General features: G+C 52.8%; 1 protein-coding gene across 1 annotated transcript; it reads left to right on the plus strand.

The window, feature by feature from the left end:
- The first annotated feature begins 604 nt into the window (after positions 1 to 604).
- CNGB1 (cyclic nucleotide gated channel subunit beta 1) lies at positions 605 to 27,429 on the plus strand. Its single transcript, XM_079316307.1, has 34 exons — positions 605 to 1,564; positions 1,821 to 1,980; positions 2,012 to 2,066; positions 2,179 to 2,305; positions 2,532 to 2,571; positions 2,732 to 2,798; positions 2,874 to 2,955; positions 3,328 to 3,364; positions 3,755 to 3,890; positions 3,993 to 4,068; positions 4,605 to 4,641; positions 7,985 to 8,144; positions 8,338 to 8,503; positions 8,645 to 9,072; positions 11,136 to 11,265; positions 11,599 to 11,783; positions 12,595 to 12,830; positions 14,122 to 14,230; positions 17,204 to 17,281; positions 17,650 to 17,807; positions 17,975 to 18,154; positions 18,831 to 19,039; positions 19,846 to 19,896; positions 20,010 to 20,096; positions 20,434 to 20,498; positions 20,855 to 20,977; positions 21,487 to 21,628; positions 21,857 to 22,016; positions 22,627 to 22,724; positions 22,810 to 22,893; positions 23,234 to 23,352; positions 23,940 to 24,086; positions 24,493 to 24,688; positions 25,935 to 27,429. Exons 1-34 carry the CDS (start codon positions 1,475 to 1,477, stop codon positions 26,145 to 26,147), a joined length of 4,431 nt encoding a protein of 1,476 aa, XP_079172433.1. The 5' UTR covers positions 605 to 1,474; the 3' UTR covers positions 26,148 to 27,429.
- Positions 27,430 to 27,463: the final 34 nt, after the last annotated feature.

Consider the following 27,463-nt stretch of genomic DNA (forward strand, 5'->3'; position numbering starts at 1 on the left):
AGTTTGAACCCTGGGCTGCTTTGGGAGTGTCAAAACATGGGTGGAAATGCCTCTGCTGCACAGCACTGGCAGCTTTTCCTTGTTGTTCCCAGGGCATTTGCAGCTCCTTAATCCCTTATACCCGGTGAGAGATAAAGGTAATTTAATTGCTTTCTGTTGTCAAGCCTCTCGGGAGGTATTTTACAGCCCCTCTGTCCAGCTGTGGGATGTGGGGGTCTCTGGGAGAGCTGCCCATGGTGAGCTGGGGGCTCACCCAAACCTGGCTCCTGGCCTTGCCGAAGTGCAGGCAAGCACAGGGCTGAGGACACACCACCCATCCTGCAAACCCCAGCCTAGATTCAAGGAGCCAGGCTTTGGAGAGCCCCCAGTGAGCCATCTCAAGGGAACTGGAGATGTCCTGCATGACTGAAAGCTGCATGAGGGGTTAATTCAAAGCTTCCATCCCCTACCTGCTGCATGTGGGACTGGGATCATTTCTGTAACTGGGATTGAAACTCCTGTGCAGTCTCCTGGCCAGGCTGGAAATAGCTCAGGGATCTGCTTTCTTTTGCCCTTTGCAGGTATCACCTGGGGGCTGTCTGAGGTGCTCTGGGGTATCTTTAGAGGGGCATTTTGGACAGAGTGCAGCCCTTCAGAGAAGCAACAGCAAGTGACACCCCTGGTTTGAGCTGGATGAGAGACCCCAGCTCTTGTTCAGTACCTAAGAATGGGATCCCAGTATCACTTGGCTCACTGGTGCTACATCCCAGTCGGGAGCTGCTTCATGAAGGGAAGGAAGGCACCCAAAAGGACCAAGCAGCCAGAGCTCAGACAGCTGAATCCCTGCTCTGCAACATCTTCCTTTTACTTACCCTATCCACATCACAGCAGCCATTGCTGGATGCTTTTGCTGCCCTTGCCAGAGCACCCAGCAGGTACCTGCCCCAGGAGCCACCTTATCCCTGGGGTGTGGCTGAAAGGCAGTGGAGCAGAGTTGTTTTGCAGGGGCAGAAAGAGGGGATGTGTATGTTGGGACACAAACTTTCTCATAAAAAAATTCTGTTCAAATTACTGTTCAACTTCCCTCAAATGAAAAATACTGAGTAGAGGTTAGAGGACCCTGAGCAGAACATCACAACTTCTGTGATCTATCTGCAATGGCTTCCTGGAACAAGTTGTGTAAATAAAACATCTAACTGAAGAGCTACCTTTAGGAAAAGCAAGTTTAACTGAGATGGTGAGCATAAAATAGAGCATTTAGTTTGCTCACAACAGCAGTGAGGGATGAGGAGCTGAGCCGGGTTTGCTCTGGCTGTGCTGCAGTGCCATGTTTCCCAAGCAGGACGTGGAAACAGAAGGACACCGGGGACCTTTCTGGGCTGCTCAGGAGACAGTGTGAACAGCTGGTACAGCTGGTGTCCCCTGGGCAGTGTGCACCCCTGCTGCTGGGCTCTTGCCAGCTGGAGACCCCTCGGCACTGCCCGCAGCCGGCGGGATGATGGGCTGGATTGACCGGGTGGTGCCCCAGCCCCCGGCGCCCCAGGTGACAGAGGAGACCCCTGTGCAGGAGCTGGAGCCTGCCAAGGTGAGCAGGGAGACAGTATGAGCATGATGAGAGGTGCCTGGTGCCTCTGAGAGAGTGCCTGGCCCACCCCAGCACTGCAGCACCCAGGGTGCTCCACAGCATCCCCAGGAGGGATGGGGGCCAGGATGCACTCCTGCTCTGAGCTGCTGGGAAGCAGCAGGAGGACAGGGAGTCCCTGGGGTTTGCAACCACCTTTGAACAGGGACAGTGTCCCCTGTGCCTCATTCTCTGACACCTTCTGCCTTTTTCCCTGAAGGCACCAACAAGAAAGACCAGTGGCCCCACAAATGTTGCTGCTCAGGCACGCACTGAGGGTAAGCCCCACACTGGCTCAGGGTGCACATCAGATTTCCCTTGCCTGCCTGTCCCACCCCTACCTGGCCTCCTGGGGGCTGCCAGAGTGGTGACAGGAGCTTGTCTTATTTTCCCCTGCTGCCATTGAAGAAACGGAAAAGAAAGTGACCTTTGTGGTCTCTGAGGACCCGAGCTCTGTGCTTGACAGGTATGGCTCCTGCACCCTTCGTGCAACATGATTTGCTTGGGATTTTGCTTTTTGTTGGGGGCTGGATGCCTGGGATGGCGTTCCCAGCTTGACTCACACCCTTCCCTGGCAGTGTGGGGAGTAGTGTGCTCTCCTGGCTCTCCTATGGGCTGGAGAAGGTGATTCCCCAGCCAGCCCTACCCCCAGGGCTGCAGGCACTCGGGAAGAGCTTCGAGACAAGCATCGACATTGCTGATGAGGTAGGAGACAGATTTGGGAAAAGGTTTGGGGTATTGAGCTTCTACCCCTTTTTTGCCCTTTTCTTCTTTTTTTCCTCCTTATCACTCTCCTGGTGCTAACTGGGAGCACTGCCCTGCGTGGGTTTCAGCCTTCATCCATCCCTGGGGAAAGGACAGGCTTCCCTCCCCGCTCAGTGGAATGATCCCTCTCTTGGGCTGATTTCAGACAATATGTTTGGCTTTTCAGACAGAGGTCCAGGACCTTGGGGATGAGGACGACGATCTGGGTAAGGAGAGCTGGGGTTTGTAGTTTGCAGCATCCTGCAGCTCCCACATCCCTCCTCCCTGGTGATGCCGGCACTGTTGTCCCCTTGCGCTGGCTGATGGGGGACCTGAAGCTGCCGGCAGCGCAGATTCCCCGTGCCCACAGCAGTGCTGTCCTTGCAGAGATAACTCCCTTCGATCCCGAGGAGGATGTGTCCGACGGGGAACAGGAGAATGCCCCGGAGCAGTGGTGGGTGCCCAGCGAGCCTCGGGGGATGCGGGAGGGCAGAGCAGGATGAGCTCCCGACACGGCCTCTCCCCGCAGGGCAGGACAGCGGGTGCTCAGCTGGCTCTCACAGGGCTTCGAGAGGATCCTGCCGCAGCCAGAGGGGATGAAAAAGCCGGAGGTGAGCACGGAAGACTGGGGGCTACCGGGTGGAGATGAGAATGGGGCGAGCTCCCTGGCTTCATCCTCCTGCACACCGCAAAGGGGAGGAAACCCCCAGCAGAGCAAAAAGACACCTCTGGGTGCTGTCCCGGTGTTCTTCAACCCTGATACAGGGAGGACCCTTCATGTGGGGCTGACCTGCTGGTGTCAGCAGCGCTGGTGTTCGGGTTCAGTGGCTGGAAGCACAGCGGGTGGTGCGCGGGGCTGAGCATGTGGGTCCTCTTGCGGCGGGGCAAGGGCACCTGGGGTGGCCTGAGGCCGCAGGCAGCGCTTTGCCACGTCCATCCGTCCCTCTGTCCCTCTGTCCCTGTGTCCGTGTGTCCCTCTGCAGACAGAGCCGAAGGCGAAGAGCGAAGGCGCGGTGCAAGGTGAGCGATGCGATCCCTGTCCCCTGGGCTGAGCCCGGGCCCCATGGCCAGCATTCCCTCTGTGCCGGGAGGGCTGGGGACACGGGTCCGGGGGTGGGGACACGGGTCCGGGATGGGGACACAGTCCAGGGGCGGGAACACAGGTCCAGGGATGGAGACACGGGTCCCAGGGATGGAGACACGGGTCCCAGGGATGGGGATACAGGTCCCCCCATCACGGCTCAGCCCCTACTTAGCTTCTGCCCCCAAGCTGCCCATGTCCTGTCCCAGGCAGGCTGCCAGGGTAGCCCCCGGGGCAGGGAGTGACCCCTCCCGGCTTGCTCCACCTCCCAACAATTTATTACTGCTCCATGGCCTATCCTCCTCCTCCTTTGGAATAAACCCGAGCAGGCACAAAAGAGACGAAAGCCCAGGCGAAGCCCAAGTCCCTCCCTCCGAGCAGCCAGAGCGCCCCAGCGGCACAGAAGGGGCAGCCGGAGGCGGTGACCGCCCTGAGCCCTCGGTCCTTGTCTGGGGACAGCAGCAGGTAACATAGTGACACCTCCTGCCAGCTCTGGTGGCCAGAGGGATGGCTGATGCTGGGGAAGGGCTCTGGGTGCTGGTTCTAGCAGTGGTTCCTTGTCTCCAGGATGTTCAACTGGTTTGTCCAGGGGCTGGAGAAGGTGATGCCACAGCCGGTGACCAGGGAGAAGCAGGACACACAGGTATGCTGTCTGATGGATAGGGACAGAGCACTGGAGCACCACATGATCAGGGTGTCCCCTGCCATGCAGATGCCACTAGATCAGTGCTGGGACCTGCTGTGGTTTGGGTGTCACAAAGTTCTGTCAAGAGAGCAAGTCCCCATGACCTGCTTAGCTGATGAAAGTGTTTGGCTTCTAAGCAGCAGGAGATGCCACAGCATGTGCTTTCTTTGCTGTTTCCTTGCCTTTCTGTGCAGCACTGGCTGGTGTGCAGGCTCTGGCATCTCATACAGGTGTGGTCCCAGCTCTAAGGAGAAGCAGCAGCAGCTTTACATAGCTCTCCTTTCCTTGCCTGGCCCCCAGGCAAACTCACTCACCTGCTCCTGCCACTCCATTGAGTGTGAGGATGCCTGTGCCTATGGCCAAGCCATCCAACTTGCCATAAAAATGGAGTATTTAGAGTAAAAAGGCCACCTTTACTGAAAATCGGGCATTAAGGGTAAAAATTAAGGCTTACTGAAAATGAGCAATGTCTCACAGTTCCCTTCTCTTGACAGGGAGTGGCCACAGCAACCTCGACTCCTGTGGAACAAAGTAAGTGATGGCTCCATTTCTTCATGATGGTTTGGCTGCCAAGCTCATTATTGGCTTGGGTTACTGGGAAGAGGGGCCACTGGCATCTTTTATCCCCTACTCTGCCCTGGGTGCCAGCTCAGGAGCCCCTGGAATCCCCCAGGGAAGCCATGGGAGGTTGTTGACACTTGAGAAGAGGGAGCTGTTGCAGAGCTGTGGTGTGGGCTTGGTAAAACTCAGGCTGAGGGTCTCCAAGTGCAGCATCCCACATCCTCAGGTCCCAGGTTTTGTGCTGATGTCAAGGTCTGTCCTGAGCTATGCTGGAGCAGGAGGGATTTGATCAAAGAATTACAAGGGAATTCAAACCTGCTGCTTTCTTTCCCTCCTTTGGTGTGTTTGCCAAGCCTGGTGTGAGATGTCTAGGAAGGTACCCCAGGAAAACAAAATACTGGGATTAGATGTTTTAGAATGGAATCTCCATGGCTGTGGGAAAACCTGCAGGGTTCCCACTGCTGTGTGCCTGTGGAGGGGATCAAGCACCAGCTCTGCAGGCAGTGGGGCTGGCTCCCCACACCAGCCACTTTGGGGGATGCTGAACAAAATGCAGAGCACAGCTGCCTCTGTGGATGGTCTGGGCAGGGTTACACACCCCTGTGCTGTCCCTTGGAAGGAGTGGCTGTTTGGGCTGTGGAAGCTACTAATGGGAGCAGGGACCTGTTGAGGCACATGGAAAATGCACACCCCCAGAGATTTGCTGGGGATATCCCACAGGCCAACAGCCCCTTGGCAGAACCTCAGAGAGGGAAATCCTGGGGGAAGGCATTTCTCCATGTGTTTGTACAAACTGGAGGCCTGTGTGCTGGCATGGACCCTGGAAAGAGGCAAATCCAGGGATGCTGCAGCGTGTGCTGGGTGAGCACAGCCTTGTGCACAGCTTTGGTGCCTTGAGGCATCTCCAGGTCACTGAACCTGCCCAAGGAAGGGAACAATTGGGTCAAGCAAGAGATCTGCCCTGGCACCAAACTGCCATCACGCTCATTAATGTTTTCCTTCTCCTTTTGTTTCAGGGGGCAAAGGGGCTTAGCGCCTCTGAAACAAACGGAAAACGAAGACGTGGCAAACCAGCCCTTCCCACACCCCAAAGAGACCAGCCTGAGGAGAAAGCACAGCTGGGGAGGAAAAGCAAAGGGAAATCTGCAAATGGTCTCTAGCTCCTTCCCAGCTGGGGCAGTGGGGACCCAAGGCTGGCACAGGGACCCGTCCCAGGGCTGTCCCACTTGGCTCCCTCTTTGCTCTGGGAATTGGAGCTACTGGTTTTGCAGGATGATGTCTATGAGATGGGAGCTGTAATTTACAGGATAGTAGAAGAGCATCACTCAGGACACCTCAGTGGCAGAAAGCCTCTTGCTGCAGTCTCCCAGCACTCCTGGTCCTCTCAGTGCCCCCACAACATCTGAATATTCCCCCCAAGACCTCCAGCTGAAACCTCCAGCTTTGAGTCAACTTCTGCCTCTGAGGTGTAATATTATAAATCTCTTGAAGCTCTTGTCAGCTCCTTGTTGCTTTTCTTCCATAACTGAGTGTTTTCTCCCAGCAAGTGGAAAGGGCTCTGATTTGCAGCAGCAAATCAGGTGGGTGAGGTTAATGGGTAGGAGTTAATGGTTAAACACATTTGCCCAGGCTCTTCTTCTAAGAGAACTTACCCCAAACCCTCCTTACCCCCAGCTATGGCTGCTCCCTCCTGAAGCTCACAGCTGATGGATGCAGCACTAACTGCAGCAGGAGGAATGTCCAGCAGGGAGGGGATTCCAGGGGCTGCCTCCAGCCCAGAGGTTGCAGGCAGACATGGCCAGTGCAGGCACTCTGGGCTCAGGGGCTGGGAGCCCTGACACCCCAGATTTTGGATACAGACCTTGGAAGAGCAGACTGGTTTGGGTTGTGAGGGACCTTTGAAGATGATTTGGTCCAACTTCCCTGTCCTGGGCAGGGACACTGCCCTTCTCCAGGCCCCATCCAACCTGGCCTTGAACACTTCCAGGGATGGGGCAGCCACAGTACAGTATTCTTACCTTATGTCCAACATGAATGTCCCTTCTTTCTGTTTAAAACTGTTGCCCCTTGTCATTAAAGACCTTGGTAAAAAGTCTTTTTCCATATTCTAAATAAGCTCCCTGGTGTATTGACAGGCCAGGTTAAGATCTCCCACTGTTGCATCTCTTTAGGACCATCCAGGCAATTGTAACAATGAGTTGTGAGCCAGAGACAGCCCTGAGAACCATCCCCTGTGTTTATAATGAATCTTCTTTGTACCAGGACACAGTTTTAGTATTTACCTCATTTTCATATAATGTATCTAAAAGTCATGGTGTGCTTTAAAAGTCTTTTCCCAGATTGCTGTCCCATGCTTTAACTAATGGAGATCCAGCGGGAATGGGCTAAAGGCATTGTGGACACTGTGGGGTGGGTAAATAAGCCACAGATATGACACTTTATGGGTTTCCTGCCTTCCTGTAGTTCAATTTGCATGTTTCCTATTAGCTTTGCTCTGGACATGTAAGTTTTGCTGTCAGGCAGACCTGAAAATAAACTGGTTTTACAGTAAGCAGATGTGCTTCCTCCTCCTGTTTCTCTGGTGTGAGCCTGTGGTAGGATGGGACATGGAGAGGGCTCATCATGGGTCAGACTCCTCCCTCTGCAGCTGGCCCACAGCCCCAGTGAGCTGCTGTGGGTTTACCCCAGTGATGCTGGGAAGTGGCAAAGGGTGTGGGATGTTCCTTGCCTGGGGAGTGCTCAGAGTGGACAGGACGTGGTGCTCCAGTGTTGTGATGTGGGCTCTGGGCTGGGTCATGCAGAGCCAGGTCCTTGGGCAGTGCTAGGACAGCAATTCACTGGGGGTTCACAGGGGGAAAGGCTTTGGGCTCTTCCAGACTGCAAGGAGAGACAAAAGTGGCCTGGAGATGGGCCAGGTCACTGCTGGTGGAGGTGGCTGCATGTGCTGGGGAGCCAGCACCCATCTGTGTGCAGAGTATAGCTTTCATGGAATCACAGAATGGTTTGGGCTGAAGGGCCCTTAAAGCTGAAGGTTCCAGTGCCCTGCTGAGGGCAGAGACATTTTCCACTAGACCAGATTGCTCAAGGCCTTCATGGGGTTTTGACTGTGCTTGGTAGAAAATGGTGAATTCTCTTTCTCCCTCTGGCAAAGGGGCCCAGGGCATCTGTGCAGCACAGCTCAGGGGCAGCAGGGCTGCCCAGCTCTGTGCAGGCTGAGAGCAGAGGAAAGCTGGGATCTGCCCTGGCCCCACCCCAGCCTCTGGAGAATGTGCTACTGTCACTCCATCACCTCCTTTCCCCATTCCTGTTTCAGTTCATGTAGCCCCTGTGGAACAGGAGGAAACCCATCCCATCCTGAAAGAGATCAGTGATGACCAGCTTGTTAAAGAGATGGCAGCCTGGGCTCACAAGGCTGAGCTGGAGGCTCATTCCCTTCCCACCATACAGGAGGAACCTCAGGAAGAAGAAAGCAGGTAGGAGAAGGGAGATGCTGTTGGTGGGCAGGTCTGTGCTCTCCAGTCACCAGTGGTGGCCATGGCAGGGACCAGCCTGTCCCTGGCCATCCCTCCCTGCCAGAGCTGGTGGTGGAGCTGAGCTCCTAAGAGCTCTTCCTGTGAGGCTCACACCTCCTTTGTGGATTTTACCTAACGAGTTTCTCCTTTCCAGACTGCATTTGTGCTCCCCAAACACTACCAAGGGGGAAGAGGAAAAAGAGGAGGAGGAGGAGGAGGAGAAAGAGGAGGTGGAGGAAGAGAAGAAGCAAGAGGAAGAGGAGAGGAAGAAAGAGGAGGAGGAAATTAAGCAAGAGGAGGAGGACAGGGAAAAGGAGGAAGAGGCGAGGAAGAAAGAGGAGGAGGAGAGGAAAAAAGAGGAAGAGAAGAGGAAGAAAAAGGAGGAGGAAGAGGAGGAGGAGGAGAGGACAAAAGAGGAAGAGGAGAGGAAGATAGAGGAGGAGGACAGGAAAAAAGAGGAAGAGGACAGAAGAGAGGAAGAGAAGAGGAAAAAAGAGGAGGAGGAGATGAAGCAGGAAGAGGAAGAGGACAGGAAAAAGGAGGAAGAGGACAGAAAGATAGAGGAGGAGAGGATAAAAGAGGAGGAGGAGAGGATAAAACAGGAAGAGGAGGACAGGAAAAAAGAGGAAGAGGAGAGGAAGCAAAAGGAGGAGGAGGAGAGTAAAAAAGAGGAAGAGGGTAGGAAAAAAGAGGAGGAAGAGGAGAGGAAGAAAGGGGAGGAGAACAGGAAGAAAGAGGAAGAGGAGAGGAAGGAGGAGGCGAGGAAGAAAGAGGAAAAGAGGAAGAAGGAGGAGAAGAAGAAGAAGAAAGAGAAGGAGAGAAAAAAAGAGGAGAAGAAGAAAGAGGAAAAGAGGAAAGAGGAAGATAAGAAAGAGGAGGAGAGCGCGGAGTGAGTGGCTCCCGTTGCCCTTGTGGCTTTGTCGGAAACGAGCGTGATTGCAGCTTTTGTTTGAACAAAAGCGTTCAGAGAGGCTGAAACACCCACGGCAGAGCAGGGCTGGGGAGGGATGGGATACAGGAGGGAAGGGATACAGGAGGGATGGGATGCAGGAGGGAAGGGATACAGGAGGGATGGGATGCAGGAGGGATGGGATGCAGGAGGGATGGGATCGGGAGGGATGGGATACAGGAGGGATGGGATGCAGGAGGGAAGGGATGCAGGAGGGATGGGATGCAGGAGGGATGGGATCGGGAGGGATGGGATGCAGGAGGGATGGGATGCAGGAGGGATGGGATGCAGGAGGGATGGGATGCAGGAGGGATGGGATGCAGGAGGGAAGGGATGCAGGAGGGATGGGATCGGGAGGGATGGGATGCAGGAGGGATGGGATCGGGAGGGATGGGATCGGGAGGGATGGGATCGGGAGGGATGGGATGCAGGAGGGATGGGATGCAGGAGGGATGGGATGCAGGAGGGAAGGGATGCAGGAGGGATGGGATGCAGGAGGGATGGGATGCAGGAGGGAAGGGATGCAGGAGGGATGGGATCGGGAGGGATGGGATGCAGGAGGGATGGGATGCAGGAGGGATGGGATACAGGAGGGATGGGATGCAGGAGGGATGGGATGCAGGAGGGATGGGATCGGGAGGGATGGGATGCAGGAGGGATGGGATGCAGGAGGGATGGGATCGGGAGGGATGGGATCGGGAGGGATGGGATGCAGGAGGGATGGGATGCAGGAGGGATGGGATGCAGGAGGGATGGGATGCAGGAGGGATGCTCTGGCAAGCCGGCTCAGCCCAGGGCTCGCTGCTGACGCGGCCCCTGGTGACAGGCGAGTGTCTCCTGGTGACAGGCGAGTGTCTCCTGGTGACACGGGCTCCGTCTCCATCCCCATCTCCCTCTCAGCAGCCGCAGCTCCTCCTGCGCCTTCACGGGAGCAGCAGCTTCGGGAGATGCTCCTTGCTATTTAAATACCCATTAATTCAGGGCACTCGGGGCTGGTTTGAGTGTTACAGAGCTCAATGTAAATGCAGGATTATGTGTTGTGTCTGCAAATGCTGCTTCGTGCAAGTAGGTACAATTTTACATTTTTTCTGTTGTAGAAAATAGGCGAGTTCTTGTCAGCTGTGGAAGGTGGTGATTTGTCTAGATTTCTGCTCAGATTAGTAGTTTGCTCTGGTTTCACATGAGATAAACATTTAGGGATTTATTACCTAGTACTACAATATTATTCTGTGTTAATTCCTCTAAAGTAGCTAGATTTTCAGGAAGAAGCTGAAAACACAGGATTACTCAGTGTTAAACCCATATGTTTGTATTTCATCAAAATCTGTTCCTGGAGCTTCACTGTAGAAACTTGAGCTTCAGTTGTGGGGTAAATGAGATGCTTCTCCATCCTTCAATGTGTTTGTTTATTGGGAAAAGAGAGACCAACATATTTTCCAGTTAAGGGTGGAAAGATTTGTGATCACATTTGAAGGGAGTATGGTTTCAAATATTAAGGGGGGAAATTATTAAAAATAACAAAACAAATATTTTCTTGCATTTAGCTGTCTTAAAATTCTTCTCATTATCCCAAATCCCTGCTTTGCATTTCTTGCCATGAAAAAACAAATCAAGAGATAAATGCACAGAGCAACATTTGAGCTGCTTTTATTTCAGTTATGAAGTTAAATTAAGACAATAAAATGAGTCTTGAGAGCCCCTTTGTCAGAATGGTGGAGCTCAGATCTGTGCTAGCTGCTGAAGAAAATGAGAATTATGTGTCCTGGTGGTGTCTTGCACAGGAAAACGTGGGATTTGAATAGTGCTTGGGGGAAAGCCTTGCCTGGAAATTAGGTTTCAGCTTTTTATTTGGCCCATTTTAATTATATGAGAAATGATTATGCACAGGAGGAGAAACATTTTCTCTGGATCTTTATGCCTCTGCAGTTTTTGCTTACCCACGTGCAATGCCCTGTTTTATTTATGTGCCTCTCACCTGGCAGTATTTTTTCTCTCCCCTGCAGACCCCTGCTGCAGCTGCCTTGTCTCCCTGCTGATGAGGGTGTGGATGAAGCCTGCCTTGCTGAGGAGCCCCTCAGGGTTGAGCAGCTGGAAGAAGTTGAGATAAGAAATCTGGAAGGTGCTCCTGTGCAGGTACAGCATCACTCCCTGCTTGGGCTCTGCCATGAGCTCTGGCTGCCCTGCAGGTGCTGGGGGCTCAGAGCTTCTCCAGGGGGTGCAGTGCCCTGGGAGAGCAGGCTGGGCACTGGATATTTCTCATCCCTGAAGCTGGGGCAGCAGAAGCAGCTGTGGATGGAGGGAGGGCTCCTTTCACCCCACCAAGGAGGCACTGAACAACAAGCTGAGAGTCTGGCTAGTAGGAGGGATATGGGGCACCCAGTCAAGCTGCAAAGTCTGCTGTTTTACTGACAGAATGGGCTTTTCCTCCTTCAAATGCCTTTTTTTTTTATTTTTTTTATTTTGAAGGTGAAAGAGGAGACAGCTGAAGCTTCTGAGACTGATGCTGAAGGTACAACCTGTAGCAGTGTGATGCCAAATGGGGATGGAGTGAAGCAGGGGATGCAGTGCCTGCTGGGGGGAGAGTTGAGCTTCTCCTTTCCTGCTGTCAGGAGCAGGCAGCTGACTTCTCTGCACGACAGCCTGCAGGGGCAGTCAGGACTTTTCACTGGGGTAAAACATCCTGTGGGCACAGCACAGTGGCAATATTGTCATTGTCTGGAGCTGGCTCTGAATGTACAATGCTTAGTCCTGTTGATTAAGCAATCCCTGATATGAAATAAGAGTTTCTTCTCCAGCTGGAGAATGTGCAGGGATAAAAAGTATTTTCTCTACCACTTTTCTCCATTTGGGAAATAGCCAGTGGGATAAAACACATTTAATATAACGTTTTAGGAAGTAATGGTTGCTAATGAAAATTAAGTGGTGAGCTCCCACTGCAGTCTGACTGAACAAAGGCACATCCTGGCAGAACTCCACTGGCAGCAGAAAGCTGCACAGGGAATGGCTTGTCCTCACTCCTGAGATTCTCTGCATGCAGCCCTTGCAGAGGGGCAATGATGCTAGGAAATGCTGATTTGTCAGGAACTGTAGTGACAGGACAAGGAGTGATGGGCACAAATTGAAAGAGAGGGAATTTAGGCTAGATTATCAGGAAGAAATTCTTCACAATGAGGGTGGTGAGATACTGGAACGTGTTGCCCAGGGGGATGGTGGATGCCCCAACCCTGGCTGTGCCTAAGGCCAGCTTGGACACCTCCCACTGCTCCAGGTTACTCAATACAGTGCTCAGATCAAATGGGAGATGTCTCTGCCCTTCCAACCCTTAACCTTCCACGATGCCATGAAAAGCAGGTGGTAGGATGGCCACCCCTGTGAGCAGCCCCAAACCCTCTGTGCAGCGCTCCCTTGTCCAACCACTCTGTGTTTCATTGCAGCTGCAGACGCCTTGCCCTTTGCTTGAAGCTCCCTGCAGGCTCCTGGCAGCATGGCCAGGCGGGCCCAGGACGTCGAGCTGGACCTGCTGGTGCATGACAGGCCCCTGGCTGGCAGGGACCCCTCCCCTCCTGCCCAGGGGGCTCTAGAGCAGCTCCCCAATGTCCCCAGCTACAGAGCTGCCGCCCGCACCCCCGTCCTTGCCAGCGCAACAAAGGCTGGAGTTGTCAACCCCAACTTTTGCACTGAGGAGCAATCCCCACTAGGTATTAGAGATGTTGGCTTTGACCATGTTGGCGTAGCTACAGGGGGATGATTCCTGGTGTAGTTGCTTTTTTTGTTGCTTTCTGGGCAGGGAGGGGGGAAGAATTGAAAAAATAAAAGCACGCTTCATGTCGCAGCACAGAGGCTGGGGAACGAAATCCACGTGTTTGTCTGCTTCTGCATCATCACCATGTGCCTTTTCAGCTGAGCCTAGAGAGGGTTTGCAAATGCTGTGTGTCTAGAGCTGCTCAGGAAAGCTCTCCTGAAGGACCTGCAGGCAGAGGGTGCAATATCACCACACACAGTTCTCTCCAGCATTTGCACAACCTGCTCATACTAAGAGAGGAAGGTGGAGATTTGCTGTTCATGGCTTTCTGCCTTTTCTGCAGCTTTGCTTTGCTTTGTTTTTAACCAGCAAGCTGAATTCTGCTGCTTTTCCTTACATGCAACGGGATTTTAACTTTGCAACTCAAACAGGCTTTTTCTCAGTATTTAATCAAGTCACACTCTGATCCACTAGCTTCACATCAGTGTGAAGGAGGAGGTGCATGGGGTCTTTCAGATCTGTGAAAACCTCCCACAGAAGAAACCCTGCAGAAATTCATTGCATTTTGTTAAATAGCTAAGAAAAGACATCACACTTCACAGCCAAGCAGCTGTGGGGTCTGGCCAAGGTATCCCCCAGTGCATTTCTCCTTTGGACAACTGGCATCTTTCTTTACCCACTATAAACATTCAACCTTCCTGCTTCTAACCTTGCCTGTGGCAGGAAGCAGTTATTACCTCTGCAGAAAGAAGAAGCCATAAATGGTAATTAAGTAGTGCCTTGTTCTGCATGGAAAGCAAACACTGTGTGGTTCAGAGTGTCACAATCTGTGTCACAATCCATATGTCTACATTCACAAGAACCAGGAGAATCTCTACACCCTGGGAGCCAGGTTTGCTCCTGGAAAACTTGGGTTCCTGCATAGCACCTGCAGCTGGGAATCCTAGCCTCCATTGTTTTCCAAACCATGGGGAACCCAACACTCAGATGGAGTAGCTGCAATCACTGCAAGCTGGGCAAGCAAAAGGGGAGCAGATGGCAGCTCTTAGTGTTAAAAACTGGGCAAAAAAAAAAAACAAACAAAGAAGTGCTCCAAATGCTTAGGGGAAAGGAGAGCCAGGCAAGAAGGGAATGGAGGGAGAAGGAGAATCCTTCCATGCACTGGGGGCAGCTCTGGGGAGCCTCCCTGGCTGCAGGAGGGGCCCTGCACCCCCTCACTGCCATTATTGTCCTTCCCCACGGAGCAGGTAATTGCCCCACCGTGGAGATCAAGGATGTGGACAGTGCTGAGGAGATCCATGGCAGCCCTGTGCTGGTGCTCCCTGCTCCCAACCTGCTGGCGGTGCCCTCCCCCAGGTACGGCTCTGCCAGCGCGGTGCGACTGCGGCGCGGCTGCAAACACTGCAGCACTGCAGCTCCTGTGCAGCCACAGGGGACACTCACTGCAGCTGGGAGACACTGCAGCACTGCAGCTCCTGTGCAGCCACAGGGGACACTCACTGCAGCTGGGAGACACTGCAGCACTGCAGCTCCTGTGCAGCCACAGGGGACACTCACTGCAGCTGGGAGACACTGCAGCTGGGAGACACTGCAGCACTGCAGCTCCTGTGCAGCCACAGGGGACACTCACTGCAGCTGGGAGACACTGCAGCACTGCAGCTGGGGGACACTGCAGCTGGGAGACACTGCAGCGCTGCAGCTGGGAGACACTACAGCACTGCAGCTGGGGAGATATTCACTGCAGCTGGGGAGACACTGCAGCACTGCAGCTCCTGTACAGCCACAGGGGACACTCACTGCAGCACTGCAGCTGAGAAACACTGCAGCATGCAGCTGGGGGACACTCACTGCAGCTGGGAGATACTGCAGCACTGCAGCTGAGAAACACTCACTGCAGCTGGGGGACACTCACTGCAGCTGGGGGAACACTCACTGCAGCTGAGAGACACTGCAGCACTGCAGCTGGGAGATACTGCAGCACTGCAGCTGGGACACCCTCACTGCAGCACTGCAGCTGGGAGACACTGCAGCACTGCAGCTGGGACACCCTCACTGCAGCACTGCAGCTGGGAGACACTGCAGCACTGCAGCTCCTGTGCAGCCACAGAGGACACTCACTGCAACTGGAGGGACACCCACTGCAACTGGGGAGACACCCACTGCAGCTGGGGAGACACTGCAGCACTGCAGCTCCTGTGCAACCACAGGGGACACTCACTGCAGCACTGCAGCTGGGGAGACACTCACTGCAGCTCCTGTGCAGCCATAGGGAGATACTCACTGCCAGCAGACCTGGACAGGGATGTGTATGCAGGGGGTGTCATCCCCCAGCAGAGGAGATGGTGAAAGCCTTGCATCTTGTCATTTTAAATTAAATGGTCACATTTTGTTTTGTGGCCAGGGACAGCCCTGGCTGTGTGTCCTCCTTGAGATGGGCTTGATCCCCAGGCCATGGTCAAATCCCATTTGTCTGTTGTGCACCTGTCTGTGTTTCCACATTCAGAGCACAGAGGGTCTCTATGCTGGATATGAGCCTTCATCTCAAAAATAAACAATTTTCTTCTTGTATTTTTGGTACAAGGGTTTCCAGCATGTCCCCTCTGGTTTTGTGCTTTCAGAGGTGTGGTGGAAGCCTCAAAGTGTTCAAGGTTAGGTTGGATGGGGCTTGGAGCTACCTTGTCTAGTTGGAAGATGTCCCTGTCTGGCACCTGTCCATAGCAGGAGCTGGACTAAATGGTCTTTTAAGGTCCCTTCCCACCCAGATCATTCAGTGATTCTATGCTTAGAGAGAGGGAGGATTAAAATTGAGCTTTAAAATTTAGATTGGAAGAAGCTGATGGATTTTTTTTTGTTGTGGCACTAGGTTTTTTTGAGGCTCACTCTTGCAGAGGATTCAAAATGAAAGCTAAATTGGGAATTTTTTCTGTGCTGAAAACCAGGTGCTGTAGTCATTCTCACTTAATAGTTTGGATCTTTTAGTAAACAAGCTCCTGCAGGAGCCAATAAAATGACAAAAATGTCCACAGTCCAGTCTGTTGAACAGCTATTTATACAGGGACAGCACAGCCTAAGGCTTCATGTGAAATACCTGCAGTGAAAATACTGACAGCATTAAACATATTTGCAGTTACACATGTGAGCATATGAACCCTTCTGCTGGCCAGGGAGTGCCTCAAAACAACACTGGGTGTTTTTAAAAGCAAGGGACTCCTGTTCTCCTACATAAAGGAATGAGAATTAAATGCTGTGAACCAGAAGGAAAATGCTCATGTCGTGCTGGTAATTCCAGAGGAAGATGTGGCTCTGCATTGAGCAGACACCCAGTTATCTCTAAATCCCCTCTACTGCCCACAGTATTATTTCCTACATTGCTCTGTGAAGGATTCCTGTGAACATTTGACAGAGTCATAAAAGGCTCATTACAAATGAGCCACACACCTGACTGGAGCCTGGAAACCTGCTCCTGCAGACAGTGCAGGATGCTCTGGCTGATGCCATGGGCAGGGATCCTGTGCATCCCACATGTTCCAGTGCCTGTGGCCTCTGGCTCCTCCACTCCTGCACTGGGCATTTGGGAAATGAGGGTTCATCAGTCCTGTTCACCTGCTCCACCTCCCAGCAGGACACACCTGAGAGCCAGAGAGGCTGAAGGTGGTGGGCTCACAGCATTTGGCTTTCTTTGGGAGATTTGTGCTGGCAGGATGAGCTCCCTCAGCACCCTGCTCTCTCCTGCTCCACACACAGCACTGAGGCATTTTGTGCCATGGCCAGTGGGACCAGCACTTGTGCTGGCAGGAGACAATTTCTTCATCACAGCTAAAGTTCTGGACTTGGCTGCAGGTTTGCAAACCAGTCTAGATTTTTGCTGGGACTGCTATCCTCATATTCAGCTTGCCTTCTGACACTTTTTGCCCACATGTAAGAAGACATCTGAGAAACGTGTCGAAGGGAGCCCCCAGCTGTGTTAGGACACAACTTTTAGGTATTGCTGGCATTGCACTTTCCTTGCCTGCCTCTTGAAGTGCAGTCATGTGAAGCTTGGCACTGGATGATGCCTGCCCTGCTGCATTTTGCCAGGTACCCAAGCCAAGCTGCAAAATGGGCCAGGTGACTGCATGTACATAGAGCCAAGGGCTTGCTGGTGCTCAGGGAAAACAGTTTTAACAGGAAAAGAGCAGGGGGGATTCACTCCCATCTATTCCAGACAATGTCAAAAATTTGGGAAAACTAATCTTAGTAGGAGAAAGAGGAACAGAGAACGGGGCACAGCTGGGAGGAAGAGGAGGGAGAGGAGCTGAGCTGATCCTGTGTTTGTGTTTGTGCCTGCAGGAGGAAGCGACGGCTCCCAGAGGATGGGCTGCAATCTCCCAGCCCAGTGCTGGGCTGGGATGAGGAGCAGAAGGAAAGGTGTGTGATGGGCCCAGGGGCTCTGGATCAGCCAGGGTTCACACCCTGGGGCTTGGGGGAAATGGCAAAGATCCCAGAAGTGACCAAAGGGAGAGGGAGCCATTCCACTTTGTGCTCTTGTCACTACACAATACCCAAATTAACACAGGTGAATCCTAATTCAGGTGCTGTAGGTTAAAGAATGGGTCGTGGCTGGGCCAGGTTGGCTTGGAGCTTGGTCTAATGGAAGGTGTCCCTGCCTGGGCAGAGAGGTTGGAATGAGATGAGCTTTAAGGTCCCTCCTAACCCAAACCATTGCAGGTTTTATGATCCCCTGCACCTGCCCTGGGGCTTTCCTCCCTCCTGAAAAGCTGCTGGTGTCCCTGCAGGCTGCCCGAGCGCATGGGCTCAGCCACCAGCCTGAGCAGCACCACCATCAACAGCCGGCTGCAGGAGCTGGTGAGGCTCTTCAAAGAGAGGACTGAGAAGGTGAAGGAGAAGCTGATTGACTCTGATGTCACCTCAGATGAGGAGAGCCCTGTGCCATGTGAGTTCAGGTGGGGCTGGGAGTGTTTTCCTGCCAGGTCCCCATCCAGACTGTGTTTTCTGTGAGGCAGCTCTTTTATTAGCAGTTTAAAGACCTTAAAACAAAACAAAAAAACTGCAGTAAGAAGATTTTTCTGCCCTTTGAAATAACTGTGTGTCCTCTCCCAGCTCCCACCAAGCCAGCACCTGCAGCAGCACCTCTGCCTGCCCCAGGAGGGGAGCTGGAGGGGGACAGACCCTCGGGGGATGACCATTACTGTGAGATGCTGTGCTGCACATTCAAGCACCGGCCCTGGCTGGACCGACTGAAAAGCTACAAGTTCCCCAGCAGCATCGACCCCCTCACCAGTGAGTGATGGAGCCTCCAGCCTGGGCTGGGGGCAAGCTGGGATGGGGGAGAGAGGGTGAGGAGGGGAGAACTAAGAAAGAAGCAGCTTATTTTTCACTAAAGCACAGAATTTCAAATTCCTCTGCAAGGCATAGGCTTTCCTAAATACTTCCAACTGTGGGTGTCAGGAACATGACTGGGCTTTCTGCTTTCCCTGTGGTATAGATACCCTCCCAAAAAATTAAAATCACAAAAGAAGATTCCACTGCCTTGTGGCCACCCCACAGAAGCCCAGCTCTTTCCTTAGTCTCCTATTCCTCAGTCCTTTGGAAGCCTCTGGGCTCAGGCAGCTGGCCACTAGTTCAGCATGGCTGGAGGGGAAAAACAGTCAAGTTGGGGTTGTGGGAACAGAGCAAAAGCAAATACAGCTGAATGAGCAAAGTTAGAAGAAGCTTTCTGATAAAGTTGTGAGCAGGGGTGTTCACTCTGTGCTAGAGCCTGGCTGCAAATGAACACTGAGACTTCCTGCAGATTTTCCTGTTGTGCTGAGGGAGGTCAGGGGATGGAAATCCCTCTGTGTAGAGATTTCACAGGGGAGGGCTGTGTGCCTGCTGATGGTGCTGCTGTTCCTGTGTGCAGAGGATTCACAGGGGAGGGCTGTGTGCCCAGCTCACAGTGCTGCTGTTCCCTGTGCAGATCTGATGTATGTGCTGTGGCTGTTCTTCGTTGTCATGGCCTGGAACTGGAACTGCTGGCTGATCCCTGTCCGCTGGGCTTTCCCCTACCAGACTGCAGCAAACATCCACTACTGGCTGCTGGTGGACTACCTGTGTGACCTCATTTACCTGCTGGACATCCTCCTCTTTCAGACCCGGCTGCAGTTCGTGCAGGGGGGAGACATCATCGTGAGTGGCAGGGCACTGCACCCCGCACTGGGGACAGCTGGGGGACCTCCCATCCCCTGAGGGACACAGGTGCTGCTGGCCTTAAGCTGAGCTCTGAGGCTCTCTCACCATGGCCATGGCCACCTGCCCACCCTCAGAGACCACGAGCATGTCTCCTGACATGGACTGGATAAGCCAGCAGTCTTTTTGTCTGCCAAACATTTTTCCTGTAAAATCCACACCACCCTATCCAGAAACACTGTGGTCCCTGTTCCTGGGTGGGGATTCCTGCAGGGTGCTGCTCCATGGGGTGGTTCTGCCCCTGGTGAGGTGCCCTGGCACAGCTGTGTGCTGCCAACGTTGGGCATGGGTGTAACAAACTCTGAGTTGATTTTCAGGAGCACGCCAGGCAGGATGCATTAGCAATTGCAATCTGAACACACAAATCACATGCCTGAGATAAGGGAAGCCTTTGATTTCATTTCCATATTCAATTAAACAGGCTGTGAAAAATCACACCTTGAGGGTACAGCTTTCCTGTGGCCATGCAGATGCTCAGACAGGCAGTTTCTGTGTTTCTCTGATTTCTGTGGTGCTGGCACTGTGGTGTGCTTTTCCTGGGATGCAAAATCAACACAGGATGTCCCAAGGTAGGATGGGAAGGTGGCACACAGCCAGGACTTCTCTGCCTTTCCAGGCACAAAGGAGCATCTTCCCTGGTGTGGTGTAGAGGAGGAAAGCCAGGCATGACCATGCTGGCCCTAGCTTTCCTTTCTCTAAGCAATAATCAGTATTTCTCTCTCTCTTTCCTTCCTGTTCCCCACCAGACTGACAAGAAGGCCATGAAAGAGAACTACATGCGATCACAACGCTTCAAGGTTTGTCAGAATTTTTTTCATTCATCTGAATCTCTCATCTACCCTGCTGGTTGCAGCCCCACCCCAGTGCTCCTGCAGGTCCCCACAGAGGTTTCTCCCTGTGTGGATTTCAGATGGATGTGCTGTGCCTCCTGCCCCTGGATTTCTTCTACTTCAAAGTGGGTGTCAACCCCCTCCTGCGCTTCCCTCGCTGTCTGAAGGTGAGTCAGAGCTCACAAAATCAGGCAGAGCAGCAGCTGCACTGAGCATGGATGAGCCCTGTGCTGGCTGGGGTGAGCTATGGCTTGTCATGCTCATTGATGATGACAGGAGGATTATAAAATGGAGAGAAGTTTTGTCCCAAAGGCTTTGCAAGGCTGTTGGTCAAACACTTCATTTCAATCCTGAACTACTCACGTTTGGAAGGGCAGCTATGGATGGAGACAAATCCATGCTGCAGAGGGGCTGCAGCAGGGAAATAAGGGGCAGGGGGGGTTTATGGGGAGGTGACTCTCCCAGCAGGGAGCCTGGAACATGCAGCTCTCCTTCTCCTCCCAGTACATGGCTTTCTTTGAGTTCAACAACCGCCTGGAGGCCATCCTGACCAAGGCATACATCTACAGGTGAGGGGCATGGGGGAAGGAGGGAGCATGGAATTGCTGTTTGCCTCTGGGGAGGCATTCTGCACTTGTTCTGGGTCCCTGATTTATTTCCCTGCTGTGCCTGGGCTGGCTGATATGGTGGGTCAGGGTCCCAAAGCCTGCATGGGCAGGATCACCTCTCTCCAAGCCAGGGGGACAGGGGTGCTGGCAGTGAAGGAGAGCCAGCAGCAGATGAACTGCTTTGTCTGGCACTTCTGGAGCTGCAGGAGGCAGCAGCAGGGTTGAGATGCTCTGTGATTCCTGCATTGGCAGGACCTGTTCACCACCAGTTCAAAGCAGACATCATCTCCCTTCTGCTCTCCTGTTTTTTTCTGCAGGGTGATTCGGACCACTGCCTACCTGCTGTACAGCCTGCATGTCAACTCCTGCCTCTACTACTGGGCCTCAGCCTACGAAGGACTGGGCTCCACCACCTGGGTCTATGATGGGGAAGGAAACAGGTATGAGCCAGGGTCTCACATAGCACCAGGGAATCAGGAATTCACTTGGCTTCTCCTAAATCTCATGCCAATAATTTGCTCACAAACTCGTTTTTTCCCCCTGATGATTTATAAAAGTGTGAATGTTGCTGAAAAAATGTTATCTGAAAGTGATTATCTAAATCATATGTCATATATGATATCTAAAAGGGAAAATGTTGCTGGTTTATGGCAGATCTGTAAGGAGCAGAAAACAGGAGTAACCAGAGCAGCTGAGCCTCCCAAGTGGAGGTTCCTGGAGGGACCATTGGTTCTCTTGCTTTTGTAGCATCTCCAGAAGCACCTGCAGGTGTGATGGGGAGTCTGAAGCCCTTCAGTTTTTTGTCTTTGTCAACAATAATTATTCTCAGCAGGCTCTGGATTGCCATGGCCAGAGGCTGTGAGCTTGGTGCTGAAGAGTGAAACAAAAATGCCTCTTCTCTTTTCCTCTTCCTCTTCCTCTTCCTCTTCCTCTTCCTCTTCTCTCCCAGCTACATCCGCTGTTATTACTGGGCAGTGAAAACCCTCATCACCATTGGGGGCCTGCCAGACCCCAAGACCCTCTTTGAGATTGTCTTCCAGCTGCTGAACTACTTCACAGGAGTCTTTGCTTTCTCTGTCATGATAGGGCAGGTGAGTTGGTCAGGGGGGATTTACAGCCTCAGTGGGGGTGGTTTTGGTGGGTTTGATCCCAGGTTTGCTTCTCTGGGTTTGTTTTCCCCATGGGAATGCTTGCTCAGCATTGGTGAAAGACAAAAAGGATTTGGCAGATGCTGTTGGGGTTTGCCTTGCATGCTTAACCTGCTGATGGATAAGTGACTTTTAAGCAACTTAAAGTTTTCCTCCACATCTTCCATTTAGATGAGAGATGTGGTTGGTGCTGCTACTGCAGGACAAACTTACTATAGGAGCTGCATGGACAGCACCATTAAATACATGAACTTCTACAAGATCCCCAGACCTGTTCAGAACCGGGTGAAGACGTGGTACGAGTACACGTGGCACTCTCAGGGCATGCTAGGTGAGATCCAGCCACTCCAGGGGTGACTGCTTCAATCTTCTGTTTCACTGTGGTTGCTCTGCAGAGCTGAAAGGTCACTGTCAAATAGCACTACAGTTTGGGGGTGGAGGGTGGCTTATTTTGCTCTTCACTATAGGAGTTTGTTTGCCCACCTGTACAGTTTACAGACTGCCACTGGGTCACAGCATTTAGGTGACTTGGCATCACTCACAGCACATTGAGTCCAGCACCCCACATGCCCTGGAGAGAGGATAGTGACTGTCACTCACTGGCCAGAGTGTGTCCAGCAGCAAAGCCACCAGCTTTGCTACCAGCAAGTCAGTACAGAACTTCTGTGCCCACCCTCCTGGACAAGAAAAATGCTGACTTGGGCTCGGTGGTCTGTTTAGGAGAGCCATCAGGGCAGGGATAATGCAAAGGGTGATTTCCTATCACACTTCAGGTTTAGACCTGCAGGTTTCTGAGTGGGCAGAGGCTGGAGGAGACCCTTCTGTGTGAGCTGGGTCCCGCCCCCTGTCACCAGGACATGGGCTGCTTTCCCACTGCCACATGAAGGACACGCTCTCAAATCAAGTGTTGGAAGCAGCCACTTTTCTACTTTGTCTCACAGATGAATCAGAGCTGCTGGTGCAGCTGCCAGACAAGATGAGGCTGGACATCGCCATCGACGTGAACTACAACATCGTGAGCAAAGTGGCCCTTTTCCAGGTACCCCTGCAGCACAGCCTGCTGGCACAGCCTGCCACACCAGCACAGACTAATGCTGGCATCTTTTGGCTGTGTTTGGGCTCAGGGCTGTGACAGACAGATGATCTTCGACATGCTGAAGAGGCTCAGGTCTGTGGTCTACCTGCCCAACGACTACGTGTGCAAGAAGGTAAAACGAGATGCTGGGGAGCCACAGCCAGGCTGTGCAGGGCACCAGGGAAAGGCAGCCCTGGCCCATCCTCCTGGTGATTCACCTCACAGGGAGCAAAAACATCCAGCTGGTCACATCTGGTCTTGTAAAAGGACTGACCTCTTCTGCTGCAGCTCTGATCAGCAGAAGAGCTTGTTGGGTCTTTGGGATGCTGAGATGAGGATGCTCAGGAGTGAGCAGTTTTGGGAGCTTGGAGAGGGCAGTATGGTCATGGGGGTTTCCAGCAAGATGGTGCTTAGGGTATCCATGAGGAGTCTCTGTTCCTGGGCATCCCACCCAGCTGCCCTGTTCCCTGCAGGGAGAGATAGGCCGTGAGATGTACATCATCCAGGCGGGACAAGTGCAGGTGCTGGGGGGACCCGACGGCAAATCCGTGCTGGTGACTCTGAAAGCTGGGTCTGTCTTTGGGGAGATCAGGTGAGTGAAGGTTTTCCAGAGAGCTGGGAAAATGCAGCTTGTGGGCTTTGGGTGAGGAGGGTGGGAGGTGGAAGGATCAGCAGCATCCCAATTAATCTTTGTGACTGAGAGCCATGAGCACTGGGCAGCGGCTGAGACACAAATTACAGCTCTCCTGCTGTTTTTGTCATCGTGTTTCCTTCTGCCTGGGGAGCTGGTGATGGTAAACACAGGAATATGGATGGAGGAGTGGAAAAATTGATCAGAAAAGGTGTTTCACAAATAGAGTCTCCCTGTGATTAATCCACCCCTTTAATGGGAATGAAAAGCCCTGTACCAGTTGGTAACACAGCAATACTGCTGCCTCCCCACAGCCCAGCAGACACTAGACTGGTGTAAAACACAATATTTAACCCTTCAGACACTCACATAATTTTTTATATAGTACTCCATGCGAGGTTTCCCTTTATCATCCTTTTAAAATTGTGCATGATAAATTCCATCAGAGTGAGAATTAAACTCTGAGTCCCCTGAAAGAGAGATGTGTAAAGGAGATGTGTAGAGGAGCTGTGAGCAGAGGTGTTGATGTCTTGCATTGTCTCTCCCAGCTTGCTGGCAGCAGGAGGGGGAAATCGCAGGACAGCAAATGTGGTGGCCCACGGCTTCGCCAACCTTTTCATTTTGGAGAAGAAGGACTTGAACGAGATCTTGGTGCATTACCCGGAGTCTCAGAAGCTGCTGCGTAAGAAAGCCAAGTGCGTGCTGGGCTGCTGCTTTCTAACCTGGGGGGGTTTGAAAACAGCAGAGCCCGGGCTTGGCAGTGTCAGGGGAGTTTTCTGTGTGTGTGCAGCCCTGGAAGGCTCCTCTGCAGGCGCTGTGCTCCCGCTCCCGGCCGCGGCTCCGCTCCCGGCTGCAGCTGCTGTCCCTCGGCAGAGGGCACCCGGCTCTCGCCGCTGCCAAAATCCGCCTCTGCGAGTGGGTGGATACGGGGAACGAACGTGGCCAAAGTGCCTTCTTTAAAAATCCGTGAAAAAATCCGTTTCGGCTTTTAGCATTGCTTAGATTTGTTATTCTGCCCTCCCTAAGACGCATAAAGATCATTGACCTTTTAACGCTTGGTTTCTCTGCTGATAGAACATGTTCCATCTCTCCCTTTCCTAGGAAAATGCTGAAAAGCAACAACAAACCCAAAGATGAGAAAGGAGGTGCCGGAGATCCGCTGATCATCCCCCCAAAAGCTGACACGCCCAAGCTGTTCCGGGCTGCCCTGGCTGCCACGGGCAGGACGGGGGGCAAGGGGGCAATGGGGCGGCTGCGCTGGAGGCTGCGGGAGCTCAGGGCCATGCAGGAGGCTCAGGTCAGCACGGGAAACTCGCCTTGCCTTCCTGAGATGCCAGATGTGCTCTCCCCACCAGCCTTGCAGTGGTTCAGGTGCCTCAAAGGACTGAGCTCAGGATGTGGGGTCTGTCAGAGCCTGGGCAGACAGAAAGGGGCGACCAGCATCTTGCACAGGCCATTGGGGGGATGCCAGTGTCCCACAGGGTTTGTTTTGCTATACAAAAGGGACATACATTAAATTTTTGCCTACCTGGGCTAAGCCTGAGTCTAATTTCCAGCTAGGCTATAGCCACAGAGGAATGAATGTCTCTTCTGTCCTGCAGAGACAGAGCCCCTGATAACAAATCAATGTACTGGCAGGGATACCCAGCACCCACAGCCCAGCTGATGTTCCAAAGCTTTCCCCAGCTGTTGGGGCAGAGGTCCCTGCAGCAGGTGATGCCATCCTCTACACGAACCCCCTTGCTTTCTGTCATGAGCAGCCAAAAAGCAAAATGGCCCTGCCCTCTTTTTTCCCCCTTCATTTCTTCCAACAGTCTCAACTAAACTTGTAAAGGAAGTTTTGTCTCCATGCAGACATTGTTACTATTCTCAGCACGGAACCAGGCACGCTTATCACATCTGGATGTGCAGAGAGAGAGGGAAGAGGAGGTGGTAGGGAGAGCAGTGGCCTTGAGGCTGGGTAAACACCAGGCTGATGCCAAGCATAGCTGCATTTCTGCAGCCCTTCAGAGGCATGAGAGGCTTCAGACAATGTGGTGTTCAACATTAATCCATAACCAGTTAACAGCAGCACTGAGCAGTGGCACTGAGGGCTCAGAATGAGTGGAAACAAGCCCAGCTGCTGAAGGGTGCATGTATTGGGAACTAACCCCACTCGTGGGTGAGCAGGGCCCTGCTAACATCCCTCTCCATGGCACATCCATGGGGCAGGCAAGGCAGACAGGGCAGCCTGGGGCTGCTCCCTCACAGCAGCACTGGTGCTGGGTTTGGCCAAGATCAGCCCCTGCAGAAGCTTCAGGAGCAAAACAGGGGCTAGTGCAGATGTGAGAAAGCTCTGCTGTGCTCCTCTCTGTGGTTCCCAAGACATGCAGGGTGTAATCCAGCAGCTCCTCTTGCAGGGAGCATCTCTGGCATCACACTGACATCCCAATGCAGATCCTGGGGGGGAGCCACAGAACTCCTGCCCAGCTTTGCCATGTTAGGAGTTGTGGGCAAGGATCTGCTAAGGTTGCTTTTGCCTCTTTTTTAACTTTTTATTACAGGCTTCCAGTGTCAGCCCAACCCCACCAAAATCACCAGTACACCAGAGATCATCTGTCACATCCCACAAAGCACAAACCTGCCTGGGAGAGGAAATATCCTCAGAGTCTTCTGATCACTCAGTCACCATTCGTGTGATTCCCACAGCAAAAGAAGATGAGGAAATCCTTGCTGCTGAGATTTCAGAGAAAGATGAAAAAAAAGAAGAAGAATGAAACAGCAGCAGGTCTCAGGGCAGGCGTAGGAGTCAGACAAATGCCTGAGCTAGCAGATTTTTGTTGTTAATGATTTCCATGCAGTGACTGTAGGTTTTGCTATGTGCTGTGGGTAGGATCTGCCTCTCTATTCTGCCCAGACCCTCAATCACTGCTGATAAAACCCTCTGTCATTTGACCCAGAACCATATAAGGTTTCTATGCTCTGCAGATCTATTGAGCACCTTTATTAATTTCCCACTGTATCTCAGGTCAGCCCTCTTGCTTTGAAATCTAGCCTTGTGGAGGGAGAGCTATGGAAAAATTGCTTTTTATGGCTCTGGATGGTTAATGAGTGTTCAGACAAAGCATGAAGAGTTATTCACCTCTGACAGCTGAGTCACCGCTTGGCTAGAAACAACCAAGGGAAAAAAAACAACAAGGTTTCTCTGTTGGGCTCAAGGTTGACAGCAGCAGTGGGGAGTGATTCATGCAAAAAGGATGTGGACTGTGCTCACAGGCCAAGCATGGAGCAAATCAAGCTGTCATGAGAGTGCCAAGCTCTGTCCCCAAGTGCACACACTGCAAGACATTTGAGGGTCCCTGCGTGGTGCCCAGACCACCCTGGCTTTGCCACTGGGAGGAATTCTGGCCAGCTGCCCACCCTGGGAAGGTGGTGGATTCCCCATTGCTGGGGGTTCTTAGGGAGAGATTTGATGAGCATCTTTCAAGGATAGAGAAGCACAGTCTGGGATGAGATGTTCCTGGAGCTCTTCTCCAGCCTTGGGATTTTTCTGTGCTGCCACTGCTGGGAGGGATGAACATAGAGCAGGAGGGGAGAAGCTGAGTTGGTTCCCAGCTGGGAGAGGAAATAGAAGTGCAATAAGTGCTTTCCTCTCCCAGACAGTGTTTCAGAGTCAGCTCAGAGCCTGTAATGTGCCAACAAGTGTGCATGAGCATGCAGCTGCTCCCCTGCACTCATTGTAACATCCACATTTCCAGCAGGCAATTTCCAGCCCTTCAGTCACTTCAGGCTGGCTCTTGGCCACATTTCCCATGGGGAGGGAAGCCACTCTGGCACTGCTCATCACTGGAGTCCTGCAGTCACTCTCCCAGCTGTGCTGGGACTGGGTGCTGGAGGGGAAGGCAAACATCTGGTCTGCAGCCAGCACCCAGCTGGTGGCTCCAGGTGTCCCTGCTTCCTCCAGCACCACCAGGTCCCTCCTCACCCTCCTCAAAGCCAGCACCAAGCAGAGCAAGCTGCTGCTGAGCTGAGAGGTGGTGGGAAGCAGTGCATGAGGTGGTGTTGGATGAGGTTTTGCAGATTCTCCCCGAAT

This window comes from Erithacus rubecula (assembly GCF_903797595.1).
Source record: "Erithacus rubecula genome assembly, chromosome: 12".
NCBI lineage: Eukaryota > Metazoa > Chordata > Aves > Passeriformes > Muscicapidae > Erithacus > Erithacus rubecula.